This window comes from Sardina pilchardus, chromosome 20 (assembly GCF_963854185.1).
Source record: "Sardina pilchardus chromosome 20, fSarPil1.1, whole genome shotgun sequence".
In the NCBI taxonomy this organism is placed as follows: Eukaryota; Metazoa; Chordata; class Actinopteri; order Clupeiformes; family Clupeidae; genus Sardina; species Sardina pilchardus.
In genome coordinates, this window is record NC_085013.1 from 25,123,229 (window position 1) to 25,143,228 (window position 20,000).

At 42.2% G+C, this 20,000-nt stretch overlaps 1 protein-coding gene across 1 annotated transcript; it reads right to left on the reverse strand.

The window, feature by feature from the left end:
- Nucleotides 1-10,637: 10,637 nt before the first annotated feature.
- vsx2 (visual system homeobox 2) lies at nt 10,638-17,560 on the reverse strand. Its single transcript, XM_062523403.1, has 5 exons — nt 17,146-17,560; nt 16,567-16,651; nt 15,014-15,137; nt 11,913-12,097; nt 10,638-11,096 (listed from the first exon to the last, which is right to left on the reverse strand). Exons 1-5 carry the CDS (start codon nt 17,558-17,560, stop codon nt 10,703-10,705), a joined length of 1,203 nt encoding a protein of 400 aa, XP_062379387.1. The 3' UTR covers nt 10,638-10,702.
- Nucleotides 17,561-20,000: the final 2,440 nt, after the last annotated feature.

The window sequence follows — 20,000 nt, forward strand, 5'->3', positions numbered from 1 at the left end:
TTTAGGGGGGGTTTTTTTATCTGTTTTTGAAAGTATCCAGAAAGTCAGATCTCATATAAAATGGGAGGCTACTCCAGAGTCTGGAACAGTAGCACTAAGCTTAATCACCCTTTGATTTAAAACCAGATCTAAATCCAATAACAGCTCGTTCCTTACTAATCATCGAGGGTCAGGATACTTGTGTTATTATAAGCTGAAGTAAGACCATTCTCAATCTAAAAAATAAATAGTTACATTTTAAAAGCTATCATAAATCTCACCTGGTGCCAACAACACTCTGAGGGGAAAAAGGTGCTACAGTATATAGAGAACCAAAAACCATGCTTCATTTATAGCACCCCTAAAGAGTTCTTTATCCCATTTCGAAGGGTCCATCAAAGGAACCCCTAAAGATTCTTTTAAGCCTGCATGGTTCTATATAGCACCCCAAGAAACCTTTTTAAAGAGTGAATGGTAAGCAGGTGTAACACTTCATAAGCTGAGGCAAGACCATTCTCAATCATAAAAACAAATAGTTACATTTAAAAAGCCATCATGAACCTCTCCTGGTGCCAATTGTAAGCCGATTTAATACTTTTAATACTTTTTAATTCCTAAGAAAGTCTGTGCAGTGCTGTAGTTGGAGAGTAATGTCTGACTGATGACTCATCAGTTGTGTCTCAAAGAAATAAAAGCATGGACCGCCATCTCAGCCCTTCGGAAATCATTCTCAGTTGATTAAATGAGGCACCTACCACCAATAAAGAATCTTACCTTGTTGTTTTATAAGCTTATTAACTTATCATAATATCACATCAGAGCTGACAAGCACCCCAAGGTTCTGTACACCAGGTTTGTGTAGCCTGCTAATGCCAACACTATGTGGCTAGGAAACCTTTGTCTCTTTCATTACATTTGAGGAAGGAAGCCATTTCCCATCCAGTATTTCATATCCCCCAGTTAGAGAGGGGCTGTGGGTTATCATGACTAGGATTGGCAGGTAGATACTGTAGATCATTTGTCATCTGCATAGCACTGATAAGAGATGCCATACTTTATAGATGAGAAAGGGGACCTACAGTATAATGGACCTGATGCGCAAAAGGCTCTTCAGGTAGCCCATTTGTTTCTAGTGGAGCCAGGTGTGTTTGAGCCTGCCGGCCGCTGTTGTGAATGTAAGCAGTGTCTACACGGACCTGGTTGATTGCTGCACCTAGTGAATCACCATGTTGTGATGTAAAAGGATTTATGCGTACATCAACATTTTTTAGCATTGGGTAAAAAATATTTTCAAGGAGCAGAATGTAACAGAAGATGCCGCTACAACACAGCTCCACTAGAACAACGGTCCACCGGAAACAAATGAGCTACATGAAGAGCCTTTTGTGCATAAGGGCCATTGAGCATTGTGGGATGCTTTTAATTGAGTAACGATTAATCAAATAACAACAACCCAGTTCCACTGAAATTACTTGGAAAAATAATGAATAAACGATTTATGAAAATTCATTAAAATGGTGTATATAGTGTTTTGGAAAAGAGCCCTTCATACATCTGAAGAGGTGTCAACCATATTTCCCTCAAATGTCCACCAGGATGAATAGAAGGCAAACCACTGAAGTGCTCATCCCTCAACAGTTTATACACAGCTCCAGCAGCTCCAGCAGCTCCATAGTCAGTGGGTGCCTCTCAGCCTCTCTCCTCAATCCTCGATGTTCGGTCCTCCAGGCTCGTTCCCACTGATCTATAACTAGCTCTGGATAGACTATCCCATTGTTGTCGCCCCAAAATTCTTTATGTACTGTAGTTCAGTGAGGACGAGGACCGAGGAAGGAAGGGAGGATGTATAAAAGACCAAATGAGAGGCACCCTATGAGTTGCACTCTACTCGGCCACTGCATCAAATGTACGATCTAAAGGAGCCCAAACTGAACAGCACCTTACAGTCAGCTGTGAGCAGCTGATAGTTTGTGACTTTCAGAAGGTCAGACTCAGTGCTGTGCGCGGAGCAACACCGTTCTCCTGTCACCACCCGCCTCCTGAAGTTCTGTTTTACAGTTTGACTCCGAGAGCTCAAAGCAGAGGCATCTTCGACACAGTGGCATCTAAGCCAGTGGAATGGATGAAGCGCTTTTATCATTTCTTTTGTGCTAAATCTGAATAATCCACAGAGGATATTAGAGATGGGGCTGTTTCACTGATTCGCTGCCAATATGAGCTGCATTATTCAGGGCAGGGTGGCTCAGGGTAGCTCTGGGTTCGACAGCATGTCGCAGTCTGACAGTCTCCTCTCTTGCTTCCTTTCTCTCTCTCTCTCTCTCTCTCTCTCTCACACACACACACACACACACAAACACACACACACACACACTCTCTGTCTCTCTCTCACACACACACACACACACACACAGACACACACACACACACAGACACACACAGACACACACACACACACACACACACACACACACACACACACACACACACAAGCCCTCAAGTCATCCACCAGCATCGCTTTAATTACGCTCACAGTGAATTAATGGACAGACTTCTCACCCCACTTTAATTGAACTGTTCACTGCTCAATTTTTCTCCCTCCCTCATTCCCTGTCGCTCACCTTCTTCTGATGATAGAGAGAGGCGTTTGCCCTCTAACAACTGTATATACATAGACACATATGCACACACACACACACACACACACACACACACACACACACACACACACACACACACACACACACACACACACACACACACACACACACACAGAGCAGCAAGAGAGAGAGAGAGAGAGAGAGCACATCGGATGGCTTATATTAGTTTGAACATTTTTAATATCTTTGATGGTATGAAACATTAATTTGGAATATTCCGAGACTTTCCCATGTGCATTAATGTCTTTGTGACTTTATTCAAATACCTTGTGGTTCCATTCCAACCCATGCAACGAAAGTCATCAGCACCTTCTTGAAACAGGAGTGAAATGTTTTATGGCTTCAAGCAGTCAAATGAATTTACAGTCCAATTCATAGATCTGCACCATCTTGAAGCCTCCTGAAATAAGATGTGTAAAGAATACCTTCTACTTTCTATAGTGTACCCTCTATTTTCAGATGGTAGTTACTGAAAATTGCAGATTATTGCCATCTAGTGGCTAAATTCACTTTAATTTCTGATATAATAAAATATAAGACCAGTTGCTATAGTCTTCTAATTGTTCATATACTTCAGCAAAGAGGATTTATGTTTCTTAGATTTGACATAGAAAAGAGTTTTGAGGAGGAGGAATATTCTGAAATTATTTCCAATCACAATTATTTATTTAAGATCTGTCTTGTGGAACGTAATACATATATTATGCATTTGTCTCTTTTGCACTCTAGACAGGCAAGGATTGTTTCAAGGCCGCCACAAATTCACATCTTCAGTGAGATGAAAATATATTTCACCATTGTTATGACGTCAGATTGCTATTTATATTTCTGACCAGAAGGTGGCAGGCTCACCTCATTATAAAACACAAAGTTCTGAGCTGCTGCTCTGGACTAGCAGAGGTATCCTGGAGGTCTGGTTTACTACCAGCAGAGAGGCTAAACGTTCTGTCTATCAGTAGCGCATGCAAGGCATGCATGGAGAACATGTGTCAAGGCAAGGCATTTATTTACCTTACTCTCTGTAAGCACTGCAGATTATATAGGGCAGGCTGTGAGAGGCTATCTGTAAGACTATATACTGTAGGCTTACATCTGCATCTACAATAGGCTACATATATAGGCTACAAATAGGCCTACGCATTTTCATGCGTATTTTCATAATGGCCTACGGACATTATAATTGTCATTATGTGTCGTTGTCACAAAGCATACAGAGTAAATCTCATGTGACAAAATGTGTGGTTGTATGTTTTTCACAATGAAGATGAAGATACGTTTTTTCAAAAAGCGCAGAACTATCATTGGGGAAGAGCTAGATTCTACTGAAATTAAATGAGAAGAGATAAAGTCCATTAGCCTACATCCATAGGAAAAAAGTAGACATGTGCCTCAACTCCACCAGAGTTCTCAGTTATATGTATGATGATTATAAATGACACGCTTGCCTGTGACTCCCATTAGACTGTCATGGCTGTTAAGCTATATTGGCCATAATTTGGTTGATAGAGTTTTTTTGGCAGTGTACAACATTTTCTCTTAAAGATTTAAAGATTTTTTTTTTTCATGTGATGTGCAGAGCACAACCATATGTTTGACCCCAAACTAATAAACAGTTGGATGATTGAAATGAGCTCCCTCAGTTCATACTTCTCCCCATCATCTTGATCTTTAGATCTTATCTTCCAAAGCCATTTAGTCACCACTCAAAAGATCACACAGATTTGTGCTCAGATGCATTAGCCTTGTGTTTGTGGAAGTCTTAACCCAAAGTCAGCATCCATTATGGCTGGGAATGAGCATTTATTTTGACCACTCTTTTAGGCCATGAAAGTCTCCCCCATCTGATCAGATTACACAGAGGTGATCCCAAAACACATTCAAGCCATTTTTTTTTCAAGACTTTAAAGATTTTTTTTTTTTTTTTTTTAATGTGGAAAGCTACACAGAAGCGCTACACTGAAACCAAATATCTCCCAGACAGCTTTACTCTTCACAGAGCCACTCAAGTTTTAGCATTATAGCAAACAGATGTTCATGCTGTATTCAGACGTCATACCCTCACATGGATTTAAATCTTCATTTGCAAGGGAATCCAAAAAAAAGGATCACTCTCAAAAAAGTTTGAAATGTCAGATCCAAATAATAGCCTACACTTAGAGCAAACTCTTGCCCACCATCATGACAAGCACAGAGACAACCATATTGCAGATGCGATCGAGAAGCACAGTGGATAAGGTTTGGGCGCTAGCATGTCCTGCAATGGGGAGCTCATATGCGTCCCAAACGAGATTAGCGATGGGCAGCGTTGACATGCGTAGCTTTGGCTACCTAGCATTAGCCACTCTGCAGCAGGTGCCAGATGTCAACAAATTAATTACAGCGCGGCTAAGCAAATTGAATTAAATTAGGATTGAATTAACAGTGTTAATCAATCAATAATAGGATAGCTGAGCCACTTGCACTGCAGACCAGGGCAATCAGGCCAGGGGGGGATCAGCACCAGAGACTGTGCTGTGTGTGTGTGTGTGTGTGTGCTGTGTGTGTGTGTGTGTGTGTGTGTGTGTGTGTGTGTGTGTGTGTGTGTGTGTGTGTGTGTGTGTGTGTGTGTGTGTGTGTGTGTGTGTGTGTGTGTGTGTGAGTGTGAGTGTGAGTGAGTGTGTGTGTGTGTGTGTGTGTGTGTTAGACACCACACTAGGATTTAGAGGGACGCACCAACGCTCCGTACTACCCGCTAGTGCAGGATTGGCCTTAATTAATAGAGCCATTTACAGCTTATAGCACCAGACCAACACACTCTAACACCCGCTCCCCTCCTGGGAGGGAGAATTTTGGCATCATATTTACATCATATTATAAAATCATATTTACATCATCATCATCATCATCATCATCATCATCATCTATAGGCAGTGGTGTGAGGGATTTTTTTTTTTTTTTGGGTGGGGGGGGTCCTTTTCAGTTGGTCACACATGATGGGGGTTTTTTATGTCATTTTTTTTAATGTAATCTGTACTGTAAATGTGTGCTTTTGCAGGGCATTTCAGTGCTGTAATGAGGGATGATTATGGTTTATCGTGCAGAGTAGGGTTGGATTCGCTCTCCTTACTTCTGTGTGTTGTGCTGCAGTAATGCGTTGAAGGGTAATTGTAGGCGATTATAATATGGACGGTTATTGTGTGTGCAATGTGAAATAGTGTCCATTTGCTGCAGTTCTATGTGCTGATATGTACTGTAATTGCCATTCTTGTCTCAGTGAGGGTATTATGAGGATATCCTGTTTCATGGGCATCCCAGCCAGAACACACACAGCCGCAGCGGCTGATCATAATCCGCTGTTGTGTTATTAATGAATATAAGTGTGCGTGTGTGTGTGTGTGTGTGTGTGTGTGTGTGTGTGTGTGTGTGTGCCATGCACATGCTTAAATGTGGCTGTATATTTGTGTCAAAGGGTCTGTGTGCTGGTGAGTTTCTGCAGCTGTGTGTGTGTATGTGTGTGTGTGTGTGTGTGTGTGTGTGTGCACATGTGTGTATGAGTCATCCCAGCCGTTATCAGATGGACGGTGGAGTCTACACACTGGTATGTGATGAAATGAATGGCTCCTGTGCAGTCAGCTGCCCTCTGGACATTATAGCCAGTGGCAGCATCCCACACACACAGCCTCCTTTTAGGGGGCAACGGAGGAAGTTGTGCATAGGGCTGAGATGAGCCACCCCTTTTTTTTCTAGGATGTTATTATGTGACAGCATAAACATGTGACAGCATTTATGGAAGAGGGAGTCATTCTATACAATTTGTGGAAAGGTACAGCACATAGCAAACGTGGCTAAAAATATGTAAAAACATGAGTTTTTGGGACATGGAGAGCAAAAAAATATATTTGAAAATAAAAATATTTACACATATTTTGATTGGTGTAAGGTGTTTTATTTTTCATGGCATATCTGTTTATTCAGTTATCATGTGACTACAAACCTTCCCATCCATTGACAGGCCAAAGTGAACACAGATCTGAGGCCCTCCACATACACACACACACACACACACACACACACACACAGACACACAGACACACACACACACACACACACACAGACACACAGACACACACACACACACACACACACATGCTCACACAAGCACACTTACTCAAACATGCACATTGCACACACATACATTCACACACTTACTCAAGCATGTACACATACTCACACTTACACATACACACACACACACACTTCAAATTAGAGTCAGCGTCAAAACATAAACAATGTGTAAGACTGTAAACAGTGGACCCACAATGACCTTAATTTGAGTACGAGTAACATTGATAAATACATGGAAACAACATTTACTATTCTACAATCTTTAGCAGTAGCGTCCCATAAAGACCCCTTACAGCTAGCATCAACATCTCATACAGTGCCCAGTAGCCAATACAGAGCTATGTCAGTGGCAGAAAGTCTAAAAAAAAAATACAAAAGTATCCAACAAAAGTTCTGATCATAACATTGCGTAACTCTGCATCGCGCTGCACAGCACTGCTTAGCGTCAGATACTGAGGACATTTCAATTGAAAACAATGTAATTATCTGATTAAACTGATAAAATGACTTGTTGTGTCACATGATGTAGTTGGGACTGGTGTTACAGCTAGCAGCATCATCCTACTGCATTCATTGTTCCGTAGTCCCCTTACAGCTGGCAGCATTGTCCCACACGGTCCCCTTACAGCTAGCTGCGTCAGCTACAGTCTCCTTGCAGCTAGCAGCCAGGACTCAAACGACCCCAACTGAACCAGCAAATGCATTAAACTCAATAAAATTTGCTTGAGATGATTTATTTTTGAAAGTGGGGGATCAGAAAGGATAAGTGATTACATATCGCGGATAACACACACACACACACACACACACATACATACACATACACACATACACACACACACACAGACACACTTAACGCTGTGTGGTAAGATCCCGTTTAAGTATATGCAGAGGTGGTGTCTGTGCGTGTGTGAGTGTGTGTGATTTAGGCTGAGAGCACCTCTTCAGTGAGTGCACTTCCCTCCCAGATGTCAGCTGCAGAGGCTGGGTCCAGCCCAACTGTTAATCTGAGGAGATTGTGGCCTCTGACTGGCACGGGATTAACACCCCCGCAGACATGCTGCTGTACTTGGACCCAGACACACACAGCACTAGCCGTAGCCGTCACGACACTAGCCGTACACACACAACCATGCACACACCCACACACACACATACTCACACACACACACACATACACACACACACAGGGTCGGCCATGAGTTTGGGAGCACACACACACACACACAGCACCATCCATGAGTATGGGTGCCGGCCAACACACACCCACACACACACATACTCACACACACACACATATACACACACACAGTGCCAGCCATGAGTTTGGAGGCCAACACGCCAACACATACACACATACACACCCATATACACACACAACACCAGCCGTGAATCTGGGAACTAATGCACACACAAACACACACACACACACACTCACACACTGCACAGAATGAGCGGGGGAGCCAGTACACACATACACATATACGCACATACAGCACCAGGCATGAGTTTTGGGGCCAACTCACGTGCGCGCGCACACACACACACACACACACACAGCACCAGGTATGACTTTGGGGGTTGCTTGGGACAAATGAAGAGAGAGAGGCTGGTGATAGTCCAGTCTAGAGAATGCCTGGCATAGCAGGGGCATAAGGGCAATAGGGCTCGGGCACACGCCTTGTATTCTAGGAATATTGCCGCCATTTTGGTAGCGCACCGAACGTAATATCCATTCATTCAGATGCAGAAGAGTCAGACAAGCAGCAGAAATGTAGTATTAGCGATTCTTTTCCTCTTGGGTGGCGCTGTTACACCCCACTACACAGCAACATACGACCAAGAAGGCAAAAACTAAGTAACAGGAACACACTAATAGGCGGGAGTAAATCCATAGTAATCCCTAGTAAACTAAGGAGTGAGGCTGCCAATATAGCTGTGCCCGCAAAGTTTTCACGTCATGATCCCGAGCCCTATTTGCTTGACACAAAGGCATTTAGGGCGGTCTGCTTGACTACCACTAGGCAGAGGTGGAAAACTCCCGTTTCAGTGAGTAGAAGTCTGACCATGTATTGGTTCTACTTGTGCACTCAGCACAGGTGATCTCATCCATTAGCTGCTCTAACTAGCTGAAGAGAGTTGTGCTAATTAGAATCAGCCAGTTTAAATGAATGGTTGGCGCAGATATGTGGTAGGACTTTTACTCACTGAAGCTGGAGTCACTCACAGTTAGTGAACTTGTTTTCACACAAGGAGCATTCTGATCCATGCAAGGTTATTTCTTCAAATGGGGGCAAATAGCATCGTCCGCGTGGGGCATTTGTAACATTCTGCTTCAAACTTTGGGGCGATAGGAATATTCTGGTCTCTAAAGGCCTCTTTCATATGCACAATGGTACACCTAATAACAGTGTTACCATGCTAGCCTGCAGTAGCCAAAAAGTTGTGGTTTTGATTCCTGGATGCTGCAGGTGTCCGTTTGAGCAAAGCACTTAACTCTAAAGGGAGACTGGCCCGTGGAATAATTGAGGTCTGTAAACCACTTTGGATAAAAGCGCCAGCCATATGATTAGATAATAATAATAAAAAAACTATAATTGATGAGGTACCACAGGCTGTCACTCTAATTCTACTGAGTAAATGGAACGGCTAAGCTCTCTGAGGCCCGGAGGTCCCTTGGAGAAAGAAGACCACTTTATTTTATGTGGTTTACTAAGGGACTTCTATTTTGACCACTGTTTTACATTCAAGCCAAGAGATTCTTTGCCATTTCCTCTGATGAAGATTCAAGAAGGACTCCTTCAGAAGAATTGCACAACATGTCTCAGTTTATAAAACATCCACAAACATCCAACTGAACAGACTGTAAACAACTGCGGTTGTGTTTTTAATATTTTGTATTGTACAGATTATGAAACAAAGAACAAATATTTTAAAGACTACAGTACATTAAAGAATATTTTTCCAACATTACTGTAGCTGACTATTATTATTTACAAAATGTACACTACTGTTGCACCCCAAAAACAATACATGAAAGCAATTCTGGGCCTTTGAAAGTGACAGATACTTCACAAAAAATACAGAAAACATTCTGTTCTCTTTAAAAATGCAGTCCACATCTCTGGTGAACGGTTGTTGATATTTGAGTTCAACAACCAATCCAATCAATAGCCCCTCCCTTCCATGCTCCTGAAGCAAGGTGTTGATTGGCTGAAATTGTTTATGGCTCAGTCCAAACCACTATGTTTATTTGTTTCCCATGTACTCTGTCATCACTGTGCACGACAATCAGATTGTTTCTAGCATACACACTCAGCAGGGAGCTAAGGCTGTGAAGATCAATCTGAAAAAAAAGGGGGGAAAAGTCTTGCCGTAGAATTGGGGACTGTCCTTTTAAAAACGACACATAGGCCTATTTATGAGACAAATTGGTGCTCCTAACCACATCAGATGGAGCCTCAAATATACGCCCATATGACATGTAATTCTAGAGAATATAATCTAGAATTTGAGCCAGTGGTTACCAATATGCCACCAACTACATTCTGCGGAGATTAGCCTAAATCCACAACAGCATGTATACTCATGAAGTATAGCTTATGATTTGCCATCATCTGTTGTATGCATTATCATTGCTATTTTCCACTGTTATGTATCAATGTGTGAATCTGTGATCATGGGCTATTCTGTTGCTGTAATGTGATATAATATGGAAACGCCCAGTCCTGACAAGTATGGATGGACATGACAACCTTCTCTCCTTGTTTGAACGGGATGAACCTGCTCTTCACAGACACTAGTCAACAGGAGAGAACTGACAGGGAGGGAGACAGAGACCTGGATGAGCTCTGTGAATAGAGAGTCACGTTTAGATCAGATGGCAGCACTGCTATGTCAGGGTGCAACAGAGAACAGAGTCCCGGAGAGCCAAACGGCTCAGGGCGAGTGTGTCGACGCGTCTACGGGCTCTTGGGGTCTTCGCGGGGATCTATCCGCTCGCCGTCCTTCTCGTCCGTGGCGGCGGTGGCGGAGATGGTCGCGGCCTTGGGCTCCTGTTTGCGTTCGAGTCTGTCGCCGCAGGGGACGGTCCCCAGCACCTTGGCGCTGTGCTCCTGCGCTTTGGCCCGGAGCGCGGCGATGCTGTTCTCCCGCAGCTCCTCCTTGGAGATGGGAGACGCGCTCCTCCCCGTCCGCTCGTCCGCCGCCGCCTCGCCCGCCTCCACCGACTCCACCCCCAGCTTCTGATTGGCCGAGGGCTGCGCCACCGCGTCCGGCTTCCCGCCCGTCTGCGACTCGATCGACTTCTTGTGCATCCCTGCAAAGAATTGTGGGTAGGCGGATTTAGAAAAGCGGCTGTTGATTGGCAAGCCCTCTTGAACTGAAAACAGCAAAGCACAGGGTCAATTTAGATGCAGCCGTTTCACTTGTTTGGCGCCATTAGGCTAATATATTTAAATATTAGGTGAATGAGAGGTGACTAAAAGAATACAATCCCAAATCAGCAAACATCAATTGATTGTAGAGAACCGATACTGAAGAATATGAACTGCATGAACATGAACCAAAACAAAAATATGACATGGATGACCTCTGTAGTATTCAACAAATGGGCCAGACAAATCCTAACCTTGCTTTATAAATATATGCGTGTATGATAAGTACATTGTACTTCTCAGAAAGCAGGCACAAATGTAGTGGTCTACCATGGAGATATTTATAAGCCTATTCATCATGTATAAGTGGATGCCTCCACACAGCCTTCCCACCCAGACATCTTTGCTCTCTTTCCTAATCAAATCCAAATACAGCGACCCCATCTGACAGCAGTGGTGTCTTTCAGAACAGAAATAGTGCAGAACTGTATGAGAGAAGATAAGTATGTTGTGTCACCACAACAGAATGAAGCATACACTCTTAAAAAAGGGTTGTTGGGGTGCTATATAGAACCATGTAGGCTTTAAAGAACTATTAGGAGTTCCTTTGATGAATTCTTTTGGTTCTATAAAGCACCTTTTTTCTAAGAGTTTAGGGGGTGACCAAGAAGACTAGCCAATGCTGTGCCAGCATCAGGCTATAGGGCATGGGGATGAGCATGAATGTGGTGTGCCACCATAGTGAATATGGGCATGGGGGGAATGAGTATGCCAACTAAACGAGCATGTCATCCACATACCCAGCAGCCAGGGGGCACAGGAGTCCATGATGCCGTCCTTGGCCGACTTGAGGATGGACTCGGGCAGGGGGATGGAGTGGCGCACCATGGCACCGTAGAGGCCGTACTCCGCCATGACGCTGCTGCGACCCCAACACTTCTCCCGCTTCCTCCACTTGGCCCGCCGGTTCTGGAACCAAACCTGAGAACCCAAACATGGACACCAGTCAGACCAGTACTAAGGATACAAACATGGACTAAAGTTAGACCAGTAAAGAGCACCCAAACGTGGACACCAGTCAGACCAGTACAGAGAACCCAAACATGGACTAAAGTTAGATCAGTACTAAGGATACAAACATGGACACCAGTGAGACCAGTACAGAGAACCAAAACATGAACTAAAGTTAGGCCAGTACTGAGGACCCCAAGTGAAGGCCCATACACACCGAGTCCGATTTTTCGGATGAAATATTCGCATGAAATTCCGCAGGCTATAAAACACATGTATTCTAATTGGTCTGTACACACAGAGGAGGAATTTCACTGGATGAAAAATCCTTTCGGAACAGTCTCGTTTGTTGCAAAATTTTGCATGCATTTTGCATGCAATTTTGCAAAAATTGGACTCGTGTACAGGCCTTAAAACCATACAGGATCCAAAAACGGACACAGGTGGGACTAGTGATTATGGCCCAAGGATTGGCATGTGTCAGATTGACGAACATGAGCACAGTGCAAGTATCATAGAGTCCTTGAAATATTGTTCTTAAAACGTGTATTGGAAAGGTTCTGCTTCAAAACATTTCTTTAGCAGGATTTGCTTCATTAAGCCTCTCTAGAATTACCACTTTTCAATTTTGTAGAACCATTTGACCCCGAAAAAAAACATTTGTTTTAATTGTTCATCATCTCCACGCTTCTGGGAGTCTGAGAAGCTTTCATTGCAACCCTTCTGTACTGAGGTGGTCTGGATCTCTTCACCCACCCTCTAATGCTACTCAGTGCTTTAGAATCCCTCCAACTCCAAAGCACTCAGGAGCCTGATGGTACTGTAATACTAAAAAGCTTCATAAAGCCCAATAAAAGCTTTCAACTCGTAGCCTACATTTCACTGATTTATCTGATGAGTAGCCGTTAGGCCAGTAAGCCACTTTAGCCACTAGAATAAACGTTTAGTTTGGGTCAACTTTGGCCCCTCTGATCAACAGGTGCATATTGTTTCAGGATCTTCTGCATCTCCATTATGACTGATAGAATATTTGTATTTTAAAATATTATTTACTTTAGGTTAAACACTTAATTTAAATATGTAAACATCTAAATATTAAAATATTGTAGACCTATATATTTCCAAGTAACCATGTTGCAATGTATTGTAATGTAGTGTTGGATAGGCAAATGTATCCTGATACTTTGTAGCATATGGAAAATTATTTCATGCTATACTGAAAAAAATTCTGTATGATTTAAGTGTAGTGATGTGTGCAATGTCTAAATAAAAGTGCAGTCTCGGTTTGATGTGATTTGATTTCTCTTGATCTGCTTCATCGATTTCCCATATGGATGGTTGGCAAGCCTATGTGCTAATAATCTGGGTGCCCTGTCAGGCGCCATCCGTCCCTGCTGGCGGGGAGGCTGTTGAATGGTCGTTGACACTTCAAGATGTTTAACCTGCACACTGCCGGGAAACGGACGCTTGGTCCTCCCCCGGCCGAAGCCCCGGGCTATCCGTCAGTGCGCAGGGTTCAAATTGATTTCATGGTGAAGGACTGAGTGCTTAAGTACCAGTTGGCCTCCCCTTAGCGTCGGAGTGGAGGGCAGGGAATCGGGAAGGGGGCGAAGAGGAAGCACAAAGAGACGGCACTAGTCCAGCAGGCGGCTGACATTGAATCTGAAATTATCAAAACCATTTTCAAATCTTTTTCTGATGGTTCCGATGATAGCCCTTATAGTTTTTTTTTTCAGGCGAAATTGGTTCCTTGGCGTTCAAAAGAAAGCCGGGGAAGGCAGCAGAGAGAGACGACCCCGGGGGCATGCCGAGGCTGATTGAAAAATAAGTTAATTTCAAGCCCAATCGATGGTGGACAGGCGGGCAAATATCACGGGAAATTAAACGAGCGATACCCGGGGGAGCACTGCTATTGACCCGTGCTAATAAATTCAATGTAGTTATTTCGTTTGAACTCCCTGCATCTCATGCCATGCCTCCCCCAGGAAGGTAACAGGCTCGTCTGATTTAACTAATTATACTCGATGAGAAAATTGGATGTTAATTTTACTTAGGATTGGAACCCTCTTATTTATTTATATTCCGTATTATTTATTCGCCACATAGCCCCATAATGAGAGTGAAATTAAAAGGCTCGCCGGCAGATGGATGGCTCGGGTCACATCGTAATTTTCTTCCGTCTTGATTGCTTGATTAGGTCGTTAGCACCTCCCTCGCAGACCAAATTGTTTCACATCCAACTGTAGTTGATGAGAGATTATCTGGCCGGGCGGGGATAGAGCTGGGAGACGGATCTATTTGGCGAGAAATGCGTCGCCCGCATGGTACCAAAGACTGATCGATGCAGCTTCAACTGACAGCATCAAGGAGCTCACTAACTCACCAAAGGAGTGTGCAAGGACTTTTAATTCCTATGCTCTGTCCATTTGTATTCATTGTTCGATCAGGAGCGAGGTGCTATACCATAAGAAACTGATGGAGCAATTTAGGTTGGTTTCACATCACAAAACTGTGGTGTCTTTGATTTCATTTTTTACCAAGATATCACATGGTGTGCGTGAGAACATTTTAATAATAGCCTACCAGAGTCTTTTTTTTCTTTTTTTTTTACAAAAATATCTTCTTTTACAAATATTTTTTTCAGCAATTTCATACGGCCCCCATATTATTCACATAGCCTATAGAAACACCTATTTTTAAATACATTTTAATATTTAGCAACAAAAAGGCAGTTAATATCAGTAGAAATGTTTGTAAAATAATATTTAATTTTACTGAAAAAACAATACGACGGCACGTTTACATATGTATAATTTCCTTGTTTATTAATAGGCTATGTAGCAAAATAACGGCGGAGTAGATATAGTAACGGCGGCATGAGCTCACCTGGATTCTGTCCTCCGGAAGCTCCGTCTTCATGGCGAGCATCTCACGCGCATAAACGTCTGGGTAGTGCGCTTCATTAAACGCTTTCTCCAACTCTTCCAGCTGGTAAGACGTAAAGATCGTTCTGCAAAATAATGAAATACCTAGCTAAATTTAGCACATTTAAGAGTAATTTTGCTGCAAAATTACAAGTAAAAAATTATAGCTTCCAAATGATATAGAAATTATAATCTGGAAATTGTACAGATCCAGGCCATATAAAATGCAGAAAAGTCAACACTCAAAGATGTCAGTCGTGAGGATAATGCGATTATATAAAGCACGATTTGCAGCATTCTCTCATCCCATAAACTGGCAATCGTTTGTGAATTTCCTTTCTGATTTAAAACGGTCACCATCTTTTAAGAAGGGATCTGAGCAATCTCAACAGGTCTACAATCTGTTAAACCATACCGTTCCGAGTTGGATCGAATTAAACAATTCTATCTTCAGAGTAGCGTTATACCCTATAGGCTACTTTGTCAAGCATAACATCCAACTTAACTGCTTAATGCACCGAGCAAGAGGATTACGAAAACAGTGAACTTGACCATCAAATCCTCTCACCTTCCATCAGTAGCCTACCAAATGGATTGTAAAAAATATTAGCAAAAATCATTGCAATGTTCTTCCTAAATAATTGTAGTGATTTTTGTGCAAAGCCTGATAACTGGCCAGTCTCCTAGGGCTGTAGTCACCTAAAACAGGTTTATTATAAATCCTGTTCTAACTGTTTTTTATAATGACAAATTGTTCCTATTCTTTTTCTTGTTGTTGTTATTGTTTTTGTTGTGGTTGGACGATTCTAAATAGCCCACATATCATCAATGGCATATAGGCAAATTGGTGGGATGCTGTTAATACATTTTCATTTTTTTAATCGAGAGAATTCTAGACCTATAGCTTAGATAAACACTGACATTAAAAAGCGAAAATGAGAAGCCAACCGTAGAAAGGGAAATCCATTAGCCTACATATCCATGCTGTGAACAATACCTTGGTTGAGGCTAATTATTAAAACGTAAACACCACGAAATACAGAGGAACTGAAGAGTAGTTCATGCTAATTATTTCTACCAAGGCCTAAATACCTAATTACGAACACCTTTAGGTTTTGTTTTATTCTACAAAATATTGTAGGCTACTATCATGAAATACAAAGCAACGTTCAACTTGCACTACTAAACAATACCAAGAAAATCGAGGCAGTATTACAAAAATAAAATAATGAAAATATAAATAGCCATTTAGGCAATGTATATCACAATACGTTTGAGAATCAGGAGCAGCCTAGCCTATGTGAATGCCATAAAATAAAAACAACAGTTTAGCATATGAACGTTTCAGAAATAGCTACATATATATATGATAGTCTGTACAAGGCAAGTTTAGAGGCAGGCTAATTATAAATGTACATCTACATTGCAATATCATTTTTCAGGGTACTAAATAAAACATATAAAAACTATTTCATAATATCCCTGCTGATTCTTTGCACAGAGTTCATTACTTACCGGTGTCGTCGCTTCTTCCTTTTCTTACTCTGGCTCATGGAAGACTTGGATAGCCTCTTTTCACTGGAGGAGACATCCTCCGAATCTGTGAAAACACAACACAAATATGTATACACAATACGTATTAGGCCACACAATAAAGAATGGGCCTATCTAGATTATGGTTGTTTCATTACAAACAAAATGGACTGGTGTATTGTTCTGTTGTTAGTCAAAATCAAAAGACACTAGTAATAGTAGTAATAATAGAAGTAGTAGTAGTAGTAGTAGTAGTAGTAGTAGTAGTAGTAGTAGTAGTAACAATAATAATAGTCAAAGGAAATTTGGTAAAAAGTAAGCACAAAAGCACAGGGCCTGTCATGTCAGCACTGCTGTTAGTGGCCTAGCCTACACTGTTCATAACAGTCTATCTTTTAACATCATCTCGGAATCTCGGATAAACAAAATGATGCACAATTGTCATTGAATTCACGTCACTGAATTAACATAGCCTAAAAATAAATACATTTTCCCAGTGGAATAACATAGGCTGGTTGTTTGCGAATTAGCCTCCGTGTGTCCACGTCCCGGGCTGCTTACCTGAGCTGGCGGACTGGCTGCAGTCCAGCTGCCCTACAGTCCGGTTCAGAGGCTGCAGGTGGACGCTCTGTGCGTCTGACAGGACCTCCAAAAACGCCGGTTGGCTGTAAAACGAGGGGATGCCTCCTGGGCCAATTAATCCCATCCCAACCCCGACCCCGCCATGCCCTAGCATAGACCTGGCGGCCAGCAGGTGCGCCCCTGTGGGCAGAGATTCCAGCGCGCACCGCGGGTTGGACGACGGCTCTTTATTTAGCCCCAGAATCTCCTGGATACCGAATCCCGTACATCTGGGCGGATGTGTTGCGATTATTTTGGACTGTTGTAGGCCGTTATTCCCTCCGATCTCTGCGGGGCAAGCTGTTTTCGATTTGTTTAAACTTTCCGTCAACACGGCCCCTTCCTTTCCCGTCATGACGCCTCGGAGGATATTCCCTTTCTTCAGCTCACACACACACACATACACACGCGTCGCTCCCTTGTGCACTAGAATCCACAGTGCAATACCCTCAATCCCCGTAGAAAATCGCCCTTTTATCCAACAGGTCCATCCCAACAAGGCTCTAAACTCACGAGCCAATCAGCGGCGAGGATGCATTACGGAATTCCAGAGGATCACAGACGCAGCGCCCTCGCATGCATTATTCACAAGGAATTAATGCATTTATTTTAAAGATGAGAGGCTGAAGCGATCCTAAATTTGACCGATTATCTACACCAGGAACCTGGGGATAAAAGGCAGAGAAAAGATCAAAAGGAAGATCCACCCGATGCCCCGATCTGCCCGATGATTTCTCGCGTTTATATCCAACGGATGGTTGCTGGAAAAATATAAAGGGGCAGCAGAAACGTGATGTTATTGTTTTGTATTGAACAGATATCTGACTAATGCAAATTCATCAAATAAATTAAAGTAGGCCTGCTTTCTCCAGCTGAGAAATTGACATTTTCCTTCGTCGTTTCTATTTGTGTCATTATGTAGGCTAGCCTAGGAAATATTTTGAAAAATGGTGGTAGGCTATATTTTTTCAGTAGGCTAAGGCATTCTACGCGCAATTAAATACCTGTGGCGAAGCTATAGGCTACACTTTATGTCATGCAGAGAAATTTCACCGGAATATTTTGCTATTTCCCTCCAAATGTAGGCTGTATTATTGGGTATGCTTTCAGCATCTCGGTCCTGTGGCTTCAGGTCTTTTAGATCACCCCCAGATGCTGCAGATGAGGACCGTCCTAGTTAGAGACATCACTGTCCTCCTAAACCGACAGCTGGACACTGGAGCCTGTCCACTTCAGATAGCTAATCTCGAAATGCCACGCATAAAAGATTAAACTGCGCCTCGCTCAAAAAAGGAAACAGAAAACAACACAAAACAACAACATGGCGTTGCGCACACCAACGCCTTGTTCTTGGGTCGGGAGAGATGAAATGTAACTGTAAGAAACAAACGGAAAAAAGCTCAACGTCACCGTCTGGAGCATTTGATCTTAGCTTAGTCAGTGACAGTGTATAGAATTATGTCTCGGTGTGTCAAGTGGTCGTCTGTGGAGAAAATGTGGTTGTTTGAACCTCTCCATGGAGATGCGCAGGCTATTTAGATATATGTTGGTCTGAATTAGCCTAAGTAATGAGGATACAATTTCGTCGCAAAACCTGGGGCTATTCAACAGCCTACTCTACAAAAGCTTAGCACAAAATACTCTTTCGTGTCAATTTAAAAGCCAATGAAAAGTGCATCTAAGGAAGATTGCTGGGGTTCTGTTCAGTAACCTAGTATAGGTTTAATTTCAAATTAATATCCCTGTGGATTATTTTGTCTCACATATTGTTGTAATGGTATGCACACACAGCAGTAATTAATGGGGTTTGTATATAAGTTCTGAGAATACATGCAATGTGCTTCTAATTATGCTCATTTTTAATATCTTTTGTTTTAAAAAATGAAACAAATACGCATGACCCTTTTGGGTCAATGAAAAACGTGGAGAGTGCCGGACTTTGACACGTATTAAAAGAGCTAGGTGAAAATCGATAAGGGCTGGAGAGCAGTCCCAATTTCACTCGTGTCTCCTCAAATGTTGCTTCTCTCTCCGTCACCCTGTTTTGATACAGTGCGGTCCTATAATCTCATCATCGACTCGTCTTATCCGCCTGGTAAAGCCCTCTATTGTGACAAATCAGCTTAATTTGGCACAATTTACAACAAGACCTGGCTGGATTTGAATATTTAATTGACATTGAATTAATAATGCTTGAAAATAGGCGACAGGTCAGTTTCATGTGGATTGAAGGCTAAAACTGTTGAAGTAATTAATTATTGACAGGCTATATTATGTTCAGGGAGATCTATTAAAACGCCTAATTATTCAGTTGATTCATAATTAAAAAAAAAAAAAAGATTCAAATGATGAAAAGGGAAATGTGACACTTTGGTTGTTTTGAATTAGGATAAAACTATGTTGGTCTAAATTTACAGGAAGATAATTAGCCTATCCCAAATACCAGTTAAATTAGTCTGCTATTGTCAGCCTAGACGCTATGTGTCTCTGGTATTGGGTCACCACAAACAAATCTCCGGCTATGTTTACAAACTAATTGATGATGTTTGCTATATTAGGCCTACTATTTATTTATTTATTTCAGGTAATATTTTGGAATAAGAAATAGCGAATGTGATATTAGCAGTCTGTCTAACGTTGCACGTCTAGGTTCGATGTTGATCTGAAGTTGTGAGTGGCCACTTGTTCGAACAGACGGCCTGATATCTCCTAATTATACAGTATATTTAGATGTTTTGCATAACGAGTTCTAATCAGCTATTACTAAATTACGGTGGGATTTGATTCGTTTGGAG